This window comes from Panthera pardus, unplaced genomic scaffold, assembly GCF_024362965.1.
Source record: "Panthera pardus isolate Hobbes unplaced genomic scaffold, ASM2436296v1 HiC_scaffold_6, whole genome shotgun sequence".
In the NCBI taxonomy this organism is placed as follows: domain Eukaryota; kingdom Metazoa; phylum Chordata; class Mammalia; order Carnivora; family Felidae; genus Panthera; species Panthera pardus.
Genome location: NW_026526991.1, coordinates 15,780,403 through 15,804,187, shown reverse-complemented (window position 1 = coordinate 15,804,187; position 23,785 = coordinate 15,780,403). Strand labels below are relative to the sequence as shown.

Genomic DNA, 23,785 nt, shown 5'->3' with positions numbered 1-23,785 from the left:
TCTGCAGGGTTGACTGACTGTGTTCAGGGCACAGTAGTAGCAACTGTGCTAACATAAATAGGGATGCTGTTTGGTCCCTGCCTTCAAAGGACTCTCAGTCTAAGATGTAAAGTGTTACCAGAATATTCCACAGTAACCTAGAATAATACTGACAGGTGCCCCTTATCCAGCGTCCCCCTCTGCCACCTAGAGGGCTGTGGGTTGTGCGTGGATTCTTGTTGATCCCCTCAGCGGCCTTGGGAGATGGGTATTAGTATCCTTTGCATCATGTTACTGATGAAAGAGACAAGGATCTGAGGGTTCAAGCAACACACCCAAGCCTGTGGTGCCTTGCAAGTGGTGTGGGCAGGATTTAACCTCAGCGTCCCCTGCCTCTGAACCCAGTGCTGCTTCTCAGTGAGGGCAGTTGGAGCCGCAGACAGATATGAAGGGCTGTGGAAACTCCCAGGAAGTGATGAGAGCTTTGGGGGCAGAGGCTGCGCTTCCTGTCAAGACTTTCTCCTCCACAGATGCAACTCCGTGCCTGGCGGGTGCCCATCGCAACACTCGGCATGTTATCGGGTGAATGAATCCATGAATCTGGCGAGGATGAGGAACCAACTAAGAGGCCATGAGCAGATGGGGCTGGGTGGGAATTAAACATAGTGTCAGGGAGAGAAATTTGAGCTGAGCCTAGAGGGGCTCACCTCTTGTGGTGGAATGCCCTAGAACATATGGGGTGGGGAGCATGTGCAAGATCAACAGTCCTTTGGCTGGGGAGAACTGTATGTGCAGAGCAATGGGTTGAGAGAAGCCTGGAGAAGTAGTCAGGGGTCATATGGTGGGGGCCTTACATGCCAAGGGAGGGAATTAGAACTTCTCCACAGAGGCAGAGGGGAGTAACTGATGGGTTTAGATTACTGTCTGGCCTCTGCTTAGCAAGTTTGTTTTCATGTATTTTTCAGTCTCTGGGTCAACCTGAGTAATAAGTTACTATGTCCTGCAAGGCTTTTAAAAGTCCTGCTGTCTGATCTTCTGGTAAAATAGAAGAGAAAGTTTCTGTTGTAGACATGTCCGCAAAGACCCGGGTAGTGGAGACTCTGAACTGAAATCTCACACGTACAGAGAAGAGAACAGGTTTCAGAGGAGAGCAGCAGGAACAATTATGCTGGGTGCTGAAACATTTGGTCTTCATTGTCAAGTGCTGATACGGAGCTTCCTCCCCTGCCCTGGGTTGCTGCGGCCAAAGCCTCATGAGGAGATCTTTTTCAAAATGTATACCGCAGATAATGACTCCTGTTGGCTAGTAGACTGAGTTCATTATCTCCCCATAATAGGATAGGTTCAATTCAAATATGATCAAGTTATTAAATAGAAGATCAGAAAAGTGGAAGAAGTGGGGAATTTTTTGGTGATCATTAAAAATATCCAGGTATAATGGAGTATTGTTCACCATGTCAGACTAATGATGTCCTCTACAAGTGAGGAGAAGGGGAAATTTCATCAGATATGAAGAGAAATAATTAACTGCCTTTCTTTCTGCCATGCCTTGGTCAGCGAAGCAGACATTCCAATTAGCAACTTCAGTACACGCACGGACCCTCTGGATTTTGTAAGGAGGTTTGGGGAAAGGTATCATGACGCTATTTCTGCGGAAACTCATCGAGCATCAAAGTTGCCCTTAATGCCAGTTACATCTATTCATTTGTAGAGCTTATTAAAATGCTTCATAGTCATAAGCCACCTAGATACCTTGAGGCGAAGAAGCTCTGGGAAGAGGAACAAAATGTGGGTAGCATTGTAGTTATTTAGAAGGCTCTGGCCTTTGGCAGGTAACCGCTTAATTAATTCAGCCTGTGTGAACCGTGACTTATACTCATCTGGATTCAGATAGTTTGTTGCTGCTATGGGTTCATTTAATGGGATGTATTTTAACCCTGCTCTTCTATTTTAATGCTGATCCCCTGGCCGTACTCAGTGAGCGAGCAAGCCACAAGAATATCAAATATAAACTCAGGCACGGGGGGTGGGGGGCTTAAGCAAAATAGCTAATGGTAAGGGGGAGCCAGGAATCCACCTGGGAGACTGTGCTCTCTAACACCACATGATCACTGCCCTCCATTACTCCCTTGCGGTTCTTAACCATGAGGAATGGCGCCTCCAGTCATCCTCCAGTCCAGTTAGGAACCTGAGAGCTTGCCTTGGTTGGTGCCATCCATCTCACATCTATCTGGCAGCATAAGAACCACACGCACTGAGTGTTATCCCTGCCCCCCACGGCCACTCCTCCAATTTATACCCTATCACTTTTTGCCTGAAGCCTTGTAGTAGCCCCTAACTGGTCTCGTTTGTTCATTTATTTGTTCAACAGATACGAGTTAGTCGCCGTGTGCCAGGCCTTACTAGTCAGCCTTGTCCTCCTACAGTAGAGGTGCCAGAATGACCTGCCAAAGAGTGAATCTGATCATGCTGCAACCATGCCTGAGAAAACTTAACTGGCCCCCTAGGGGTGCCTGAGTGGCTCAGTCGGTTAAGTGTCCCACTCTTGGTTTCGGTTCAGGTCGTGGTCTCATGGTTCATGGGTTCAAGCCCCATGCTGACAGTGAGGAGCCTGCTTGGGATTCTCTCTCTCCCTCTCTCTCTGCCCTTCCCCCACTCTCTGTCTCTGTCTGTCTCTCAAAATACAGAAATAAACTCAAAAAAAAAAAAAAAAGAAAAAGAAAAATCGCCCTCTATCATTTTAAAGGGTCATATGCCTTTTGTAAGATGAACTCTGAATGGCTTGAAATGCATGTATATTGAATGTACCTATGGATTTTTCTGGCCAAAGTTAATTTTAGGAAATGATTAGCAAGGATAAGCAAAAAGGGATACTTTCTCCTCCCCACAGCTTGTCCTGCACAAAGTTGCAGCCATCCAAGATGTGTGTGTATGTGTGTTAGACTGGAAAATGTTCTACCATAGTCTACAGAGTTGAAATCAAAGCTTTGAAAAGAAATTGCTTTTTTTTTTAAAGTTTATTTATTCATTTATTGGAGCAGGGAGGGGCGGAGAAAGGAAGACAGAGAATCCCAAGCAGGCTCCACACTGTCAGCGTGGAGCCCAGTGTGGGGCTCGAACCCACGAACTGTGAGATCATGACCTGAGTGGAAGTCAGGAGTCGGATGCTTAACCGACTGAGCCACCCAGGTGCCCCTGAGAGGAAATTGCTTAATGGGACTCTCAGTAGTCTAAGATGAAACCAAGGAAACTTGGATGTTTTTTCCTTTTATTGTTATATTCGTTTACAATCAATCCGTTGTTGGCTAATAGAACATAGTAAGCTTTAAATTCATATTAGTGACTGTTGTTATTGATGACATTATTATTATTTCTACAGCATCTCAGAAATGCTCTGGTCTTCCTGCCTCTGAGTCTTTATTTTTTCAGTTCACTGAGTACTGCTCCATCGCCTCCTGCAAATGACATTTCTGCAGTAATTCTTGAACTCCGAGGGTTGCCAAACTTCTATTCCAGGCCATATTCTCTTGGGGGCATTGGAAGATTCTCCATACCCCCTCCCCCTTTGTTTTTTTTTAAAGGCTCCTTTGCAAGCCCTTTCTCCACTCAGACCATTGTCTCCATCATCCAAAGCACATTGTCTCTCCCCCTTGCTGTTCTCCTTTGCCTAGAATCCCCTCCATCTACCACAGCAGGACACTGTAGTGGGTTAGAGGAAGACTCTCCCATTTACTGCCTGCGCGACCATGGGCACATGAGTTCCACTATCTGAGCCATATAAACCTACCACATAAGGTAGGCTTTATACCCATGTATCCAGTTTCCTCATTGGACACATGGGTATAAAACCTACCTGATATGGTTATTGTGAGGATGGAAAGAGATACCAGATACCCAGTGCCTGGCACCTGGGAAAAGAGCAGCAACTGATGCTAGCTGTCACAAAATTCAAATCCCACTTCATCCATGAAACCTTAATTACCTCTTCTCATCTACACAGGAATCTCTCTGTTCTCCCACCTTTGACTGCTCTTATAGTAGTTAACTTTTCATATTTTGATGCATTATTCTTCCCAGATAGACTGCAAAGTGAACCAGGACATAGGTCATGCCTTATGTCAACACAAGAGGCTACAGGAGCCAGACAAGGAACAGAAAACAGATTGGTGTCAGAAAAGTAGGGAGGAGTGAGGACTCTGGCCAACTCGAGGGCACACCTACCTCTGGCCAATTATTGTCATGCGGGAATATGGGCCCAGCATTGCCAGATCTCAGCCTTTTCACAAGAAGCCAGATTCTTAGGGGAAATGTCCTGAATTTTAAAAGCCAGGCCAACAATATTGAGGCCAAGCAAAGCATGTCTGTGAGACCCCACTTTGTGAAAGCTGCCGTATTTGGATGGTCCATACAAGTTTGTATGTAAACTGGTCATGTGGACCTCTGAACTCACTTTTACAGAGAAACAGTGCTGTGAATGGCAGTTAGGGGTCCAGGCTAAGCTAGAAGGCTGATTCCCATTCATACCAGACCTGAAGCTTAGGACAGTCCCAAGAAATCTCATCTCTATGTGAAAGCATTTTCCCACGGCGAGCCACGTCCAGTGTTTTTTCTAATTTCCGATGTCAGGGACATGTATACTAGAATGTAAGCCCTTTCAGGCCAGGGCCTTTGTTTTGCTCTCTGCTATTTCCTTAGTGTCGAGAGCAGTGCCTGGAACTCAATAAATATTTGTTGAATTTTAAAGATTACCTGTATCTCTATCCATCTGCCCACCATTTAATCTATTCCCTACGTGCAAACAAGGACTATCTTGCGCACCAAGTGCTCCCCAGCACTTGGCAGGTGGTAGGAGATCAATAAGTATTTGTTGAATGAATATATAACTGCAACGATCCATCCACCAGACACTTAATTGAGCATCTGCTGTGTACCAAGGAATATGTTGGCCTTCAAGGATGCAGGAGTGACTCAGACACCATGCCAACCTCAAGGAATTAGGTCACCCAGAAAGGATTGCATAAACAGTTTCCCGGAACATTTCTAAAAAATGATCAGGAGTTACTCAGTGCTCCCCTTCCCAGAAGAAGGGGGACTAGGTGAGGTGATGAGACCACTCAGCACCAGGCTTCTTCATTTATCTGGGCGTGCCTAGGGTTATATTCATTGGTAAGGTTTGGATGTGAAATGATTCAATTGATTTTCTTTCAACCACATGCTGGAATGAGCACAGTGAGCACTGCCCTTTCAAGTGGCCACCTCAGGAGGCCGTGTCCTCATTCTGCTTCACAGTCACGGCAGGACTGGACCACTTCTTTGGCAAGTGCCCCTGAGAAGTTAGAAGCCATCTGAGGATATTTATTTCACTGCTCTAGAATCTTGCCTTATTTTTGTCTCTGCCCCCACTCCCCACCCCACAACAAATGTTTGAGATGAAAGGGCTATTCCAGTCACTTTATTCCTCAAACTTGGTTCCAAATGACTTTGGGTCGTTTCCAAAAATCCAGTTTGTGATCCAGAAAGAAATATCTTCTGTTCGTGAGTTAATTGAACAGTGTGTGCCCCAGGCTCTGAAAGCAGCAGGCCCAAAGAGATGTCCCCAAGTTGTCATGTGCCCTGGCAGTTCTGCTGGAAGAAGTGTTCTTAAACCTTCAATGTGTCTATGAAAAAGGGGGCAGGATTCTTTTTGATGCCTACACTCTGGTGTTTAGGTGAAAGAGGGGAAAATAGGATAAACTGTATCTAGTTTATTTTTATATCCCAAGATCTAGGACCCATTCAGGACATATGGGCACCCAAAGATGTTTTAAGGAGAGGATAGTTGTATGATGGTGAGGTCCAACACCTACTAAGTGTTTATCGTGTGCCAGGCACCATGCCTGCATATGTCACACGTTCGACTGTCACAACAGCTTATGAGGCGATCACAGCCAGCACCTCCAAAAGGAAACCCTACCTAAGGGTAAATAACTTGCTCAAGGTCACCAAGCCAGCAAGTGACAACACTGGGGTTTGAATCCCCATGGAAAGTCCCTACCCTAAACCCTTAACCTAGGGTCATTACGAAGGTGATGGGTATAGAATCGTAATTCCAGCACAGCAGAGGCGATCCTGAAGAAACCAGAGGGTTCGGCTCCCGCTGGGATCCTAAAACCTTCCTTCAGTCAGTGGATTACTGGCTGTCCCACTGTCTGGTTTCTCCTTGGGTGTTTGTTTTCCCATGGCTATCCCACCGCACTGCTCTTGTTAGCAAAGACGCTCCAACACTGGGACACCTGTTAGAAATGGCTACATGAGTGAGTGTGTGGTTCGAAGCTCGGCTGACTGGGGCACCTACAGGATCCTGTATATCACTTTGGGAGTTTGGGGGAACCTGATCCACCCAGAATGTGGCCAGACCAATGGCAGCATGGAAGAGAGGGACTGGGAATTTGAGCTGAAAGTGATCCGAGGTCACACAGCCACGGGGGCTAGAAGTCTGATCCTGCCGACCTACCAACTTCACGCGTGACCATGTGGCTTTGTCCTCCTGGGCTTCAGTTTCCCCATCTGTAGGAAGACTTCTCTTCAAGTCCTCCTCTGGAGGAGAGCTAGAAAGACCATGCCCTTCTTGCTTGAGGCTTGCTCATTGGGCATTCATTCCACAGGCTGGAGGAGAACTATGAGATCGCGGAGGGGGTCTGCATCCCTCGCAGCGCCCTCTACATGCATTACCTGGACTTCTGTGAGAAGAATGACACCCAGCCTGTCAACGCGGCCAGTTTTGGAAAGGTGAGTCCAGCCTCCCCAGGCTTATTCCTATCCTTCCCCACTTCCCAGTAATTTATGCACAGTTCTTAATCATTTTGAACATCTTAATTGCTTTTTTTTTTTAATTTTTTTTTTAACGTTTTTATTTATTTTTGAGACAGAGAGAGACAGAGCATGAACGGGGGAGGGGCAGAGAGAGAGGGAGACACAGAATCGGAAGCAGGCTCCAGGCTCTGAGCCATCAGCCCAGAGCCCGATGCGGGGCTCGAACTCACAGACTGTGAGATCGTGACCTGAGCCGAAGTCGGACGCTCAACCGACTGAGCCACCCAGGCGCCCCTTAATTGCTTTTTTTTAAAGTTGCTTTGGTAACTTAAATACTTTGGTAACTTTGCTATAATACTTTGCTGTAAAAAGTCCAAAGGCTTACTCGCAAGGTAATACCAAGCCCAATACCAAAACAAAGTAATACCGAAGTATGAAAACTTCCACACGATTCAGACAGGTCATAGAGTAAAAAGGGAACACCTAACTGGGCTTTCGTCAGTACTCAATTTGCAGGAAGTGACTTCTTTCCTTCCGAGGGACAAATATTAGACTCCCAAGTGTGTTCCGTGTCTGTCAGTGAGTCTGGGGCAGGCAAACTGCTTGCGTCTGTAATGTGAAAGCCTTGGAGAAGCTGGAAGATGGCCTTATATCATTAGCTTAGAGATCTGAGAATCCTCTACTGGGAGTGGTCTTATTTGCAATATTACCGCAGGCTTGGCTGCTGTCTGTCTCATGACAAAAACATTTTCCACACTTAGGACTATGTCCACAAAAACTCATTGTCACTGATCATTCACATTTAACAGGCCAAGGAGAGATGTTGGAGCACTCTTTCTTTTTTTTAATGTTTATTTTTGAGAGAGAGAGAGAGCAGGGGAGGGGCAGAGAGAGGGATACATAGAATCTGAAGGAGGCTCCAGGCTCTGAGCTGTCACACAGAGCCCGATGCGGGGTTTGAACTAACAAACCATGAGATCGTGACCAAGCCAAAGTCGGACGCTTAACCAAGTGAGCCACCCAGGTGCCCCAGAGTACTTTTAAAGACTGATCATTTGTCTATTTGATAGATAAAAATATGGATTTTTACACCTGCAAAATACCCAATTTAATTTGAAACAATACATCCGAACTGTTTCTCCTTAGCTTCTTTTTCCTATGTATAGTTTTTTACTGCATCCACTAACAAAAAGATAGGCAGGCTGATTTGGCACCACCGTTCCTCACCAGTTTTCTGAGTGCGGGCATAACACGACTGAACCGGCAAAAACAAGTCACTGTTTAAGTTTCGGGAATTCCCTTTTCCCAACAGATAAAATCATCAGCAGGAAAAAGAGAAAAGAGAGTAGTGTCAGGTCTGAGCCCACCCCCCTGGAGGGTTTAAAACTGAGTGGCTGGGAATTGGCTCCACTCAATAAATGGGAAGATGCTCCGTGGTGACTTAGGGAAGGGCATATGTTTTTGTGATGCATTAACCCTGTTTTTCATACGTGATAATAATTTTTTTTTACGTCAGTGGAGACACCACCTTTGCTGTTTCTTCCGTTTGTGTCTTCAGTCCATCAGTGTTGGCTGAGATGGGCTGCGTGGGCGGCACTGTGCTCTGGGGAAAACGAGAAGGGAATCCAGTATGGGTCCCGCTTGTGGAGAGGCTCACGGTCTAGGGAGGGACTCGGTGAGCTCCTCAGCAGGTGGGAGACAGAAGAGCACACCCGGAATCCAGGGGATCCTGGAGCTTTGTCACACGTCTGGGGTCCTGGGACATTCACTCGCATCCACACTTCCTCATGGCGGCCACAGTGGAGAGTCCAGGATAGGGCCTCAGATGGAGGGACAGGTGGGGTGAACCAAGAGATCAAGAATCTAACTCTCCTGGACTAACCGCTTAACTTCTCTGAGCCTCAGCCCTCTCTGCTGTGAACTGGGAATCAATCCCTCCCTTCCTCATGGGGATGCTGCAGGATTCAAGGGAGATGATTGTCAGTGGATGATGTGTGGTATATGTATGTCCCTGTCCGGGGCAGGCAAGTGGCTTGGCTTGGTAATGCAAAAGCCTTGGAGAAACCAGGAAATGAATCTTCAGGTACTATTCCCTCAGTCATCTGATAGGTCAGGTACAGTGACACCCACACGTGCCATTGCAGTTGTTGTTACGAATTTCCCCATGAGCTGTTTGTGCACAGATTCTGGGGTGGGGGAAAGACCATGAAAACACAAATCCTCGCCATATCTAGAAACTCCATTTTGCCCAAATAAGGACCTTTTCTTTCCTTTTTCTCACTTCTGTAACACTATTGTCAGCTCAGGGTTTCCTTGACTTTGTGATCTAGGTAAAATCGATTTAACTCAGCCCCTCCTCTCCACTCCCTGGGTGTTAGCTTTCTCAGACCCACCTTGACCTGAGACTCTTTCTTCTGTCTACACCACTTCTCTCTACCTGTGCTGTTCAAGACGGTAGCTGTGAGCCACATATGGTTGTTCAACTTAAACAGAATTAAAAATTCAGTTCCTCAGTCACATGAGCCATATTTCAGATGCTCACTGGCCACATGTCACTAGAGGCTGTCGTATTGGACAGTGCACATAGAACATTTCCATCATCACAGAAAGTATTCTTGGACGGCCCTGTTCTGAACCACCATGAGCCAAGGATGAAACTCAGAGTCCTCTTTGATTTGCACAAGACAGCCCGCAGAAAGCATTTGTGACCCCAGTAGACTGAAGTTTGAAGGAGGGATTTACATCCCGGACAGCATCTAATGGAACAGACATCCCCATTCCAGAATGCTCTCCCACCTCCATACCACACTGGAGGCTCCCTGGGCCTCCCCCTGCCAGTTCCCCACAGCCAGTCCCAGCCCCCTCTGCTCTGCCACCCCCCCCTTTCCCCTTCTGCCACCTCCCACTGCTCAGCCCCCCTTCCTCCTCGGGACAACCTCCACCAGATCTCCTCTGTTCTCTAATCCTTGGTCCTACTGACATCTATGTCCACAGGTCTTACTTTCAAAATATTGTTTTCAAATAATAACTTTTCTCTCTAAGAATTACAGTGCCAGCTGCTTCCAAAGTAGTCATTAAAAAAAGACATCCAAACTCAGTCCAAAAGCAATGACATACTCTAATGGTATTAAAAGCACAAATGCAAAAGTGCTTTGCAGGTACCTTGCCATTGATTTCAAATGCACTGGAAATTCGGGCTGTCCTTCCAGCCACAGAGGACAGAAGGAGCCCGCTGAGGGTTTCTACACTGAGCTTGTTGAACTGAAATCCCGGCCATGCTCGCCCTTCCTAAGGGCTCCCAGCTGCAGCTGCCATCCCCCCGGAGAGAAAGGGACTGGTTGTTCTGTAAAGCCTGGGGTGTAATTGTGGGCAGCCTTCCTTTGAGCAGATCCATCCAAACTTGCTGCTATTCATCTATGAACTTTTAACTCTGCGTAGGCAAGGTTCAATATTTCAGCTTCATTTTTAGAGAAAAATTTGGTGATAGTCTTCCACCACCCGCCGCCCCCGCCCCCGCCATCCCGGCAACCCCCCACTCTCCTCCCCAGCTTGCAGATGGGCTGAGGTGAAACAGCATCAGCGGTGAGGCTCTCCGTCCCCGCTCCCGTGTGGCCTGGTGGGGATACTGTCCTTGATAAAGCGAGTGGACGGCAGCAATGGTTTTGCTGCAGGGAAGAACTGAAAGAGATCCTCTTTCCAGCACTGCGGCCAAGCCCCATAAGCACTGGCTTCCAGTAAGCCCGTATTGACTTTGGGTCCCAGAATTGATTGAGGCATCACAGAGAATGCTGAAGCTTCAAGCTGTACTGGGCTTGTGCCTGCCTTTCTGTTGGCTAGGGTAACGAAAGGTCACCCGGCTTGGAGTCACTTCACTTTCCTGAGCTCCCATTTCCTTACCTCTAGACGGGAATAATCCCTCACAAATGACTCTAGGGATAAAATGAGACGCTGCTTAGGAGAGCATTTTTAACATTGTAAGGCATTCTACCAATGGAAGAAGCCACCGTTATCTAAAACTGGCCCCACTCCATCCTGTTTCCTCTGTTTCCTACCATGCTTTTTCTTTATAGCACTTATAACTGTCTGAACTGTTACATATGTGATATAACTAATATATTACATGTTATATGTATAATTATCTGTATGGCATCATTGCCTGTTATTCTACCTCAATATATTACAGATAATATTCATATGACATAATATGTATGTACATATATATGTTAATCATATATATATATATGTATATCTATCTATCTATCTATCTATCTATATATATATATATATCTGTTAGTTGCTTGTGTTTTATTTGCCTCCTTCTCTAGAATGGAAGCTCCATGAGGCCTTTTTTTTGTTCACTATGCATCCCTAACTCCCAGAATAGCACCCGGCACATAATACACCCTCAGATATTTATTGAAGATTGAATGACTTGTGTTATTGCTATTTGCCAAGGACGCTGAAATCATTTGATACACGTGAATGTGTTTAGCCTGTCTGATGCCCATATGAAACAGGCATTGTATCAATTTTCCATTACCCATTTGCTGGGCACGGATGAACTTGTCCAGGTACCAATGGAAACTGGTTGTATTTTCACTTACTTTGAAGGGCTACCTTCAAAGTCCTCTGCTCAGCTGTCCTGCTCTGTCCTCCGATGACATCACAGGGAAACCCCACAGCATCCCAACCATGTTCAGCCATCGTATTGGTGTTGGTTAGAAGATTAACTCATTTTCAGCTATGAAAAAGTCCCACTCGGTCCAGTTTAAAACGTCCATCTCCCATGCAAGGCAGAGCCTCTCCCTTCCTGGGGCTCAGAATTTGCTCTGTCAAAGAGGGGCAGGGTGGGTGCTTCCTTCCTCTCTCTGTCTTCTGCCTTCTCCAGGGCTGGAGCAGAGGGGCATCAGAGGAGGGTGAAAGAAGGAAAGTCAGCGGGACTCATTTTGAGGGCTCTTCCCGCCAGCGCCCTCTGCTGGAATGGCCATCCATCCGGCTGCAGGAATGAGTCCAGTCATGGATTGGGGGGAACCCCGTGGATCTCCATCCACAATGGCTGAAGGGATGTGCTCTCCAGCTGACTTTCCACCACCCACCCCCAGGCTGCTCTTGCTCCTCCGCTGAGGATCCCCCATCCGGCTCCGTTCTAGTGTTGGAGGGTTTTAACCAGCTCACTGCATACCTGCTCTTACACCCTGATTCTTAGAGATGCCCAGATGAGCCCCCACAGATGTAACCGGTGTGTGGAACGGGACGAACTCAGCAGTGTACACACATAAAGTGATTTTGCTCACGCTATGGCCCAGCCTCCTTCCCTGACCCCCGGTGGCTTCATGGCAGGCTTAATTGCTGTTTGATTCTTGATTATAAAAACAAGCCTCTTTTCAATAATGTAGGCTCTCTGTTAGACATTGAAGTCTGGTCCAGGGCTCCAATCAAAACCTGCAGCCTCACATCCACTTGGAAACTCCTCCCAGACTCGCAACTCAGCCCTGACCACGTGTGGCCTGAGGACCTGCAGAGGGGAAGCGGGGCATGTGGTCTGACCTCCTGCTCTTCCCTGACCTTTTTCTCCTGCTGCTGGTGCTTACAGGCTTGCCAGGTTGAGAAAAAAAAAATACTTCCAAAATGGTAACCCCATTTCTCTAGTAAAAAGCAGTAAATTTTTAGAGAACAGTGAGTGGAACTGTAAATTGAAACAAAATCATGGGGATCAGAATTGGCCTACACGTGACATCATACCCAGCTAAGTTGTCCAAGCTTATTTTTTTTAATGTTTATTTATTTTTGAGAGAGAGAGGGAGACAGAATCTGAAGCAGGCTCCGGGCTCTGAGCTGTCAGCACAGAGTGGGGCTTGAACTCACGAACTGCGAGATCATGACCTGACACTTAACTGCCTGAACCACCCAGGGACCCCTAGATTGCCCAAGCTTATTAATAGACCATTCTTTTTAACAGATGTTAGAGAGCTTTTTATAAAATTAATAAAAATAGCAAATACCTAGGGCTTTCTATGACCTGGCACTCTTCTAAGCATTTTACATATATCTGCCTCCTCCAAACTACTCTATGAGGTAGGAACTTTTGTTATCCCCATTGTGTAGATGGGTGAACCGAGTCCCAGAGAGATAAGGTAATTTGCCCAAGGCCACACAGACAGTAAATGGATGTGAACCTGGAAAGTCTGGCTCTAAGAGTGCATGCACTTCAACTTATCTCAGTTGCCCCAGGGCAAGTTATTTTGGGGGTAGGGTATGTATGTGGTGGGGGGGGTGCTGGAGGTAGGTGTATGTGGAGAACAAAATACTGGGCCTTTTGACCTTGGTGCAGTCATTAGCAACCACCTGGCACCTGTTAGATGGTGGAATTTGGGACTGAAATCTCGGCCTGTCTCTCAGAGGCATGGGTGCTGTTATCACAGTTGAGAAATGCCCCCTCAAATCTTTCCCCACCCAGGTGTTCTGGGCACTGTGAACCCTGAAGCCAGTATTTCCCATGCTGGTTCCCCCTCGACACTTGTGTTCCCCCACTTATTAAATACTCATTTATCTCTATCCCTTGTGGCCCCAGCTCTGTGCTGGCAGATGGGAAGTAGGGTGAAGAAGATAGTCTGTCCTCGAGGGGAGTGGGCTGCAGAAGGGACACGTGCCCATGAGAAACCACAGAACAAGATGGGAGATGTGCCCCTGAGCTGGAACACCCATGACTGGGGGGACAAAGGGAGGAGACTTCTGCCTCCTCAAGGGTGGGGGGTGACTGGTGGCCTGAGAATGAGGTCAATCTGGGAAGAGCCCCAGGGATGCACTACTGCCCTCTCCCGACCTGCAGCCTTGTGGGATCCACGGAAGCTGAGGAAGGTGTTTTGATTTCACCAAATACTTCTCTCTCCTGCATCTCCACTTGGTTTTTTGGGGGATCTCTAAGCAAAAGCTCTGCCTTCACAAAGGTGGAGCATCTCTATGTTTAGCAGCAAGCTAAGCTTTTTCAGAAAGAAAAACCGGGCCTCAGATTTCTGAGCCAAGAGCACATCTCTGACTTATAAGCAGATTGCTTTCCACTTACCTGTCACATGCATTGCAGAGAGGTTGTGAGGCAAAAACTTGTCTCCCTCAGCAGACCTTTACTGAGGCCCCACCATGGGCATTGGCCAGGAGTTTCCAATAATGCCAGGTTTTGAGTCCTCAACTTGAGGATCCATTGCCCTTACTCTCTCTGTGACCATGGACAGGTCCCTTTCCCTCTCTGAACCTCAGTCCCTCCATCTATCAAATGGGGAAGTCAGTCTACAAACATACGGGGATCTTTACTGCATTAGTTGGAAATACTTTTCAGTTAGAAACTGGGGTGGGCAGTGACGCCGATTCTGTGCCAAGCCCTCTGCACACACTATCTCGTGCAGTCCTCACCCAGCCCTGTGAACTGGATGCTCGTTTTGTTCCCTTTGAACAAAGATGGTATGGCTGACTCCACAGCTACTGGAACCTTCCCTGGGAAGTTAATTCTGGGTGGAAATCAGAAGGTGGATCAGTTAGGAATTGTATTGTGGGGCTGTGGGTGAAAAATGCCCCTCTCCATCCCCAAACAGTGACTTAAATAAATGAGTGGTTTTCCTTTTCTTCACATTAAATATAAAAGATGATAACCCAACACCGGCATAACAGCCCTTTAAGAGGATCGGGAACCTGGGCTCCTCCTCTTTCTATGCCCTGCCATTTGTAGCGGATGGCTTCCAACTTCTGTATCACCTCATGGTCCAAAGTGGCTGCTGGACAACAAAGGCTTATATTCCAGGCCAGAAGGGGGAAAAGGCGGTAAGAAGAAACAGGTCAAAACTCCAGCCAAATCGGCTATCTTCAAGAGCCTTCCCGGAGCCCTGCCCAGTGATCTCCCCTATATCTCACTGGCTGCCCTTGGTTGTCAGGGAAGCAGGAAAATGTAGACCATCGCCTCCTGGAATAAAAAATTAGAGTTTGGTTAGCAAGGAGAAAGGGGTAAACAATGAACCATTTTATCCACATATGAGCATTTTAGAAATACGTGTATTCATTTTTTTTTAAACATTGAGCTATAATTAACATATAATATTGCATTAGTTCTAGGTGTAGGGCATAATGGTATGATATATGTGTATAATGTGCAACAATCACCAGATAAGTTCAGTGAACATCTGTCACTACCCAGAGTTACAATTTTTTCTTTCTTGTGATGAGAACTTTTAAGATCTACTCTCACAGCAGCTTTCTTTCTTTTTTTTTTTTTAAATGTTTATTTATTTTTGAGACAGAGAGAGACAGAGCATGAACGGGGGAGGGTCAGAGAGAGAGGGAGACACAGAATCAGAAGCAGGCTCCAGGCTCCGAGCTGTCAGCACAGAGCCCGACGCGGGGCTCGAACTCACAGACTGTGAGATCATGACCTGAGCCGAAGTCGGAAGCTCATCCGACTGAGCCAGCCAGGCGCCCCTCTCAGCAGCTTTCAAATGTACAGCACAGTATGAACTACGGTCACCATGCTGACAGGTGATGTCCTCAGGACATTTTTTTATCTCACAACTGGAAGTTTGGACCTTTTGACCCATTTCCCCCACATTGTCCCTGTGTGTCCTTTTATAAGTGTCACAACAATGAAATGGAACCCAGGATTCTGAAAACATGTATGGAATACTGTCAGGTTAGGAGCCCAGGAGAAGGACACAGGTGGCACAGAGTGATCACTTAAAGACAGTGGGCAGGTAACGTGATTTATAGTCAGCTCGTCAGCAAGAGGCTCTCGTGGAAGGGCACTAGACAGTCTAGCTAGGAGATAGTGCCATTTGAATACGTGGAGAGGCCATTTAGCTTCGAAACTGTGTGTCCCCTGAAGGCTTTGTTGATTTCCGGAACCCTCCGTTCCTTTGATTAAGTCCGTAAAAATGCAATTAGAACAGAGCGGGATGAGTCATTAATATATATCGGTTACTGACATACCAATATAAAGGAGTTTAATCTATTTCAGGGACTTGGAGATTGGTTGGTGAGACCCCATCATTTTTTAGCTGAGGGAATTGAGAGGAATTGAGTGGTTTTCCACAGGTCACACATGGAGTGGCAGGGCTGGATCTAAGGGGTGGGGGAACACGGGATGCCCGCTGTGGGGCAGGGAGACCAGGAAGCAGCAGGGAGACCAGAGAAGGGGAAGCTGGGGCGACAGATGTATGAATTGAATGTATTTATATGCTGCCTTTTCCTCGTGAAGACTTGTAATTGGCAGTTGGGGCTGTGGGTGGCTCCTCCTTGAATGCTTGGCTCCTTCCTCACTGCCGGCCGTGCTCAAGCGATGCCAGAAAATGCCAAGTGTGTTCTGGGGACCGGTGCTTGGGGCAGCTGCATATACCTGGGGTAGGAGCCAAAGATCCTTCTTGCTTGACGTGCCTGCCCTCTTCCTCAAGAGTCCTTCCATTCCCCTCACTGACCCCAAGTCACGTGCAGGGCCCTGCGGGGGCGCAGGAAGATGAAGGTGCTCTTGAGGCATCAGGATCCTTCAAGAATTCTGTTTCCAGTTTTCAAAGGAAAACGCTAATTCCATTGATGGAGTTCCCTGCAACTTTAAATTCCTGCGTGTGTTTTTCTTCACCTTGAGTATCTGCTGTGGGGTGTCCACGTCAGAAGGTCTGCTTTCATACCCGACCCCACAGTGTGTGATTTCAGGTGTCTGTCTCTACGTGTCACGCAGTGCCCAAGCTCAGAAGTCAGACTGTCTGGGCTCGAGTCCCATCCCCACCAGTTACCAGCTGGGTGAGCTCAGACGATTTCCAAACCACTCTGGGCCTCTCTCAGTTTCTTCATCCAGAAAATGGGAACATGGCAGCAACCGCGTGGAGAGTTGTTGTCATAATGGCTATTGGGGGAGGGGGCTTCCTCAGCTCAGTGCCTGGTAAATGTAAACACTCCGTGCATGTCAGCTATGATTATGATTTCAGTTCACCATGGCAGCACTCCATGACTTTGATACATCGTGTTTTTAATATATCACCGCTAACATCGATGTTTTGGCTCTTCCCGCTGCTCTTCCTTCTGAACAATTTTGAGAACAATTGTTCTAAAAATGTCCTGCCTGGTGCGCATGCTGCCATTACCACCCTCACCCGCTCCTGTTGTCGCCTTCGGAATTATTCTGGTCTTGACTTAACCTGTAGCTTATGTAACTCACCTCATTCTAGCTAAGCCCGTGTGTGAGGACTGTTTCTTCTTGTACTTAAACACGTGACACACCATCCAGGCAGCCTCAGGATGAGACTGGGCTCACGTATGGGTTGGGGGCTTCTCAGAATTGTCATCCACGGTACCTACCTCTCAAGGGACAACACGTTAGCTGTTATGCTTGCAGCTCCGGGAGTTTTCACAGAATCCTTCATCAACCCATGCACGGGATTTGAAATTCCATTTCTGTCTCATCGCACTAGATAGGAGTTTCTCGTAAATATGTGAAATTTCTCTCGGGGGAATTTCCTGCAGCCACCCCCCCCCCCCTCCCAGCACCTGGCGCCTAGTAGGTGTTCCCAGAAAACTCTTGAATGGCCAGAGGTGCATCAAGATAGTGTAATCGCTTTGGCAAACACCCATTTCAAAGTGAAAGCATAGAGGCAGGCTGTTTCAAAATTCTTATTGATACCACTAACTTAATTATATTTTCTTCTCTGCTAAAGGGGTGAGGTCTCTCGTCAACAAAGAAAGTGAGTACGTTTCTCACTTTCACACTTGAAGTTGTGACAATTAGAATCCCTTGGAACAACCTCTTTTCTTAATCATCTCTTTCTCGTGTTCAAAACAATTGTGCGTGTGTATTTTTAAGAGAAGGCACAGGACTTTTGCAATACATAGTTACAAAACAACTTGCCCTTATACTGAATTTCTCACCTCTTGCTATTTGAAAAGCCCCTCTACTTTTCCCACACCCAAAAAACCTCTCAACTCAGACCCACAGCTCTTATTTTTGAACTGTTCTGAGCGTACTTGACTCCTTATACACATGAGTTTGTCTCTTTCAAAGTGTGGGAGGATGTGCACTTATCCCATTACCTTGGAACTCCTTTTGGATCAGTCCTTGTTGGTGGCAAATTGTTGCCTCCTGAGGGTGGATTGAATTTTTGGAAACAACCACAGCCTTTTTTCAAAGCCTGTGCCTGATGACTTAAGTTTGGAGATCAAGCTAGATCAAGATCATACACTTTGAGATCAAAATCAAACAAAGCCTGTCTGTAAGAGTAACAAGACAGAGTGGCTTTCTGGAGTGGCTGTAAAGGTGTCCCGAGGCGGCATCTAGACAGGACATCAGGGTTTTCACACAGTTAGTGGACCCCTTGCTGGCTCCCATGGGTACCAGACATATTGAAGAAGAGGAGAGACAGTCGAACTAGAGTCTGTGAATCTGAGGAGGCTTGAACAGACGTAGATCCTTGTATCTCATCTGTGAAATGGGGATCACCATATTTTTCCCTCCAGCATCGTCTTTAGGATGAAATCAACGTTGCATGTCAGACACCTCATCCAGTGCCTGGTTCTTGCTGATGCTCAGGGTGGAGGCTGCTCTTCTTTCCCTCCTTCCCTTCCTTCTCTTAAAGGCGGTGGGGGGGGGGGGGGGGCGTGGTTTGAATATGTCATTTCAGAAACACGTGCCTAAAACTCACATTTCTTGAAAGGCTGTGCCCACGAAATCATGTCAGGAGAGCCCACGTGTGGAATTGCCTTCAGCCTAGAGCCACACGTGGTTGACCGGGGAGAAGAGTGGACAGGAGAGATGGATAGCCTGGCCACCACCACCTAGAAGAAATCCGGCAGCTCCAGGGAGGGGAGTTCTGCAGGGCTGCTCTGCTTCCCACCCCTAGCCCCATGGAGCCCCCGGCCCTGGCTGCCTCGGCTGAAAGGGAGAAGGGTGGGATTCCCGAGTAATTAAAGGGAATTTGGAAGGCTGGGATGTTGCGGAATGTTAGATCAGTAGCTAGAACAGCATGTGGTGTTCTTTAGGCAGGCTTCATTGAATCCATACAAAAAGAGAAAGAGGGGCTGCCTGCCGCCTGCTCATTTATCAAACAGCGAAACTCAGCTTTCACAGCTCCACAAAAGTGTTTGACTGTTTGCTGAGTCTTGCTGCAGAAATTAAAAGCTGAACAGCCTTAGTGGGGCTGAACCGACCCTGCATTTTGAGACTCAAACTAAATTGTGCTGGGCTTTCAGATTCTGGGACCAGCTGATTATTTGGTGACAAGAGAAGAGAATAATTTGTAATTTGCAGCCCGTAAGAAACACTTAAAAAAAAAAAAAGGCAGCAAACCCCCTTCCCACAGGTTTTTGTTGCGGCTGGAAGGAGGGGTGCAATCTGTAACAGCCCTTTCTTTGCTCAGAGTGGGAAAAGTCTTGACCTCCGTTTGGGAAGAACGTGATGCTGTACGGCGTCCCCCACCCCCCACCCCCTACTCAGCAAACGTCCCTTTCTCTTAGTTCCCTGTTTGAAATCATCTTTCTCTCTTTTCGAGGAGGAGGAGGAGAGGATTTGTCTTCCAGGATTTCTAGATAAAATGTGTTATCACAAAAAGAACTAAATATTCTAACCATACGAGTAATATTGCTTGGGAGACCAGGATATACCACAGAAGTCTGAAAAAAAAAAAAGGAGTTCAATGAGGATCCTCCGAAAATCCGTCAAAGGATCTTACTAGAGGGTGCCAATGAAGAGAACGGGCTAGAAGAGGATGAGGACCGTGGAGACAGAGTGGGATGTTAACACACGTGGACCCCTCTGCTTCAGCGCCCTGCCTGGAAGCAGGTCACTGTCCTGTGCAGTTTTGAAAGCGCGCGGAGGCAGAGCTCTTACCCTCCTTCCTGCTCCCATCCCAGGCTGATGCGGCCCAGGAGGCAGGGCTGGGCATCCATTCCCTAACTCCTTTGGTACCCCCGCAAGCCTGTGAGATTAGCTGAGCCAGTGTTTTATCTCTGTTTGATAGACAAGAAACCTGATGCTCAAATGGAAGGTCTCTTTTGGCCCTTCAATTTAGCACATTTTTTGAAAGTGATAATAGCCTTCTGCACTTCATAGAAAGCAACTGACGGTACCTCTCACAAACCTTGAAATATTTCTCCCCTTTAATCAGGCAGCTCCATATTTGAGAAACTATTATAAAGGGGGGAAAAAACCAAAATACTGGCTAATAAAAATAAAAATCGGGGCATGTAGGTGGCTCAGTCAGTTAAGCGTCCGACTCTTGGTTTTGACTCAGGTCATGATCTCACGGGTCGTGAGACCAAGCCCTGTGTCAGGCTGTGTGCTGACAGTGCAGAGCCTGCTTGGGATTCTCTCTCTTTCCCTCTCTCTGCCTGTCCTCTGCACGCTCTCTCTCTCTCTCTCTCTCTCAAAATAAATAAATTAAATAAAAAGAAAAATCATTATCCAAAAGGTACTGCTTATAGCATTATTTACGTTAATACAATATTAGAAACAACTTCCGTGGCCAGCCAAAGAGAGGGGCTTCATTTATTCTTTGATTTATTGAATCAATGGATTAAGGTACTGAGCCATAATGTCTCCTGCCTGGACTACACAGTGGCCTTTTCGTGGTCTCCCTGTTTCTACCCTTGCCCCCTGACGTCACTTTTCCATCCAGCAGCCAGGGCTGTCCTTTGGAAAGGTAAGTCAGACTTATTCCCCACTTTCCTGCTTGGAGCTCTCTAAGGTTTCCCCATCTCATTGTGGGTAAAAGCAGAAGTGCTCATAAAGACCTACAAGGCCCCACATGAACCATGCTCCATCAGCCACTCCCGACCTCCTGTTCTCCTGTTCTCCTGCTCTCCTGAGCACTTACTGTGCTCCAGCCACTTGGCCTCCTTGCTCTTCTGACACGCATCAAACAAGCTCCTACCCCAGGGTCTTTGCACTGGCTGTTCTCTGGGCTTAAAACTCCCCCCTCCCCTCCACCACCACCACCATATCCATGAGGCTCATTCTCGCATTTCCTTCAGGTCGCCACTCTAATGCCACATTACCACTTAGCCCTTATCACCGTAAAAAAACAACAAAAAAAAAACTCTCCCCCCACCCCTACCTTCTCCATTCCACTCACGCTGTTCCTTTTGTTCCTCTCTGTAGCACTTAACCTGATACAAGATATATTGACATTTTAATTAATTTATTTTTGGTCTTCTCCCACTAGATGTAAGCTTCCTCACCAAAGGCTGTTTCTGTTCAGCTCAGTGTTGTGTCCCTCAGTGCCTAGCAAAGTGTCTGGCATATAGGAGGAGCTTAGTAAATAGTTATTGTTGAGTGAATCCAAACTATGTACCGTCAGGCAACCTATTGTGGCTCTTGGGGCCGCAGCTCAGTGTAGGCAGTGAGCAGGCACCTAGTGTTTCCAATGAGGAAGTGAAATGGTCATGTTCAGGGCAGCCAAGTTAGGAGGGTGTGTCTGTGGTCCGGGTGAGCCCAGGGTGGGCTAGGGGCGCCGCGCGGGGACAGAGAGAAGTGGCCGGGCTCAGCAGGCGTCTTCGTCAGAATCAGTGCGACATGGGGTTGTACAGGGTCGGGAAGAGAGAGCACAGTCTCTCCTCTTCTGTCTTGGGCGACTCAGTGGAGTGTGGTGCTGGCCACAAGATAGTAAAACTGCACATATAGATCCACACATTATTCAAAAGGAGTAAGTAAAACCCTTGAGCTATGGAGGAAATCCTAGGATGAATGGATCTGTGCATTTGAAGGCCCTATTCCACAACTTGATAATTCCTCAAGATCATAGCACAGAGAATTGCAAACACACTGATTGTATGTTTTATTGCCTCTTCGAGGTAGAACAGACAGCTTCTGAAGGCTTTGTTTCCCCGGGGGCTTTTTAGAACATCTCTAGACCAGAGTCTGTGGCCCTAGTGCCTAGTACCTAGCCTGGGGCCAGGATATTATGTAGGATGCCATTTGGATAAATACCTAGATTCAGAATTTTATACTCATTCTCTTAAATCACATAATGATAAAGCTTAGCATCCCCCCCCCCTCAAATGCTGCTTTTAAAAATTATCTACATATTGTTTGCAGGGAATAGGGAATGATTTATTTATATTTTTAAAGAAAAGAAAAAGAAAAACAGCCACTATAACATTCTGTAAGATTTTTGGTGCTTCCTTCAAGGTTATCGTGAATGTCTTTTGTGAATTAGAAATATTTCTTTTTTTTTTTTAATGTTTATATTTGAGAGAGACAGAGACAGAGTGTGAGCGGGGGAGGGGTAGAGAGAAAAGGAGACAGAATCCGGAGCAGCCTTCAGGCTCTGAGCAAGCTGTCAGCACAGAGTCTGACGCGGGGCTTGAACTTACAAACTGTGAGATCATGACCTGAGCTGAAGTTGGACACTTAGCCAACTGAGCCACCCAGGTGCCCCTAGAAATATTTGTAATGAGAAAATCCTTTTCTATCTGGAAAAAATGTTGACCTTGTATACAAATGCTATACAAAAATCTTTTTGTTCTCATAACAATCCTACCACCTTAATAGATATCCATTTTTACTTTTCCACGTTCCTTTTCCATTTCCTATATTTGTAAAAACAAACTATAAGCATAGTATAAATGTAGTTTTGAGGTATACTGTTTTATTTAACATCATGTCATACATAAGTTTTCTGTGCCGTGACATAATTTTTGTTACCGTCATTTTTAACACCTGCATAACGGTCTATTGAATGTATATATGATCATTTATTTAGCCAGCTCCCTGTCATTGGACCCTTAATGCTGCTTCCAATTTGTCTCTCTTATTAGTAACCCTGCACGTAGCTTCTTCATGTTTCAGATTATTTCCTTGGAATTCATAGATCAAAAAGTATGAATATTTTGTGGTTCGTGAGATGTATCGTAATAATGTTTGGGGAGTGGCAGTACGATAATAAATAATGTCATGAGCAATCTTTGAGAGTTTCAGTTTTGCCACACCTTTGACTGCACTCAGTAGTATCATTTTCCAAATGCCTGCTAATATCAGAACATTAAACATGGTACCTCACTGTCGTGCCTGCAGTATGGGGGAAATGTCCTAGACCAACATGCAAAAAAGATCTCTGCTCTTCCTAGGCAGCTAGTGTGTGTTTATCTGATGGGTACTGGGACTCCCATGACTTTACTGTATTGGTCAGGTAGCAAACTCTGAACCCAAATCATAACCCACTTTTAACCCGGACCTCATCTTCACGCTTTGTGTTATTTTCCCTCGACCTGTATCGGAATATCTGTAGCCGTTCAGGTTTGTACCGTTGTGAACAGCTCCTTCATATCTTGGCTCTGAAATCGGTTCTGTGATGAAAGTCTGGAGGGTGTACTTGGCCGGAGGTGGTGAGGCCACTAAAACCGTGGTGCGCACCTTGGGGCAGAGTGCTGTCGCTGGGACCCCACCCCGAATACTGCATTTCCCTCAGGTCACAGCATTTTGAGAGGGACGTAGTCCAAGTGAGGACCCATATCCTCAGCTTATGGGAGTGAGGGTGAGAGAAACCAGGGCTGTCTCTGTCAATACAGAAAGATTTCAGAGAATTCTGAAACCGTATCATCGCTGTGAGCGAACATTTTAGAAGGGCTTTTTGATTTCCCAAAGTAGTATCGTCATGTTATCTTATTAGATTTTCTAACCATCCTTTTAAGGAATGCATCTTTTACACCCATTTTCAGATGAGGAAATGCTGCCCCATTATTCACACCGGAGGTAGCTTCCCAATGTACAGAAATGGTCGATCCTTACTTCACCCATTCCAGATTCTCTGTCCACTTCCTTCCATCCCACTGATGCCAGTTTAGTTGAGGCCACCAGCACCTATCCCTCTGATCTGGGGATGAGTATGTAATTTTTAAAAACTGTTTATTCATTTTTTGAGAGAGAGAGTGAGAGAGAGAGAGAGAGAGAGGGAGGGGCAGAGAGAGAGAAGGAGACACAGGATCCAAAGCAGGCTCCAGGCTCCAACTGTCAGCACAGAGCCCAACACAGGGCTTGAATTCACAAACTGTGAGA

At 46.6% G+C, this 23,785-nt stretch overlaps 1 protein-coding gene across 3 annotated transcripts in view; it reads left to right on the top strand.

The window, feature by feature from the left end:
- Positions 1–23,785, top strand: part of RFX4 (regulatory factor X4) — a 163,819-nt gene that overhangs the window by 55,203 nt on the left and 84,831 nt on the right. For all 3 annotated transcript variants that reach the window (XM_019446673.2, XM_019446672.2, XM_019446674.2), the window contains one exon: positions 6,624–6,747. In XM_019446673.2, coding sequence (XP_019302218.1) covers positions 6,624–6,747 — 124 coding nt within the window. The remainder of the gene's footprint in view (positions 1–6,623; positions 6,748–23,785) is intronic.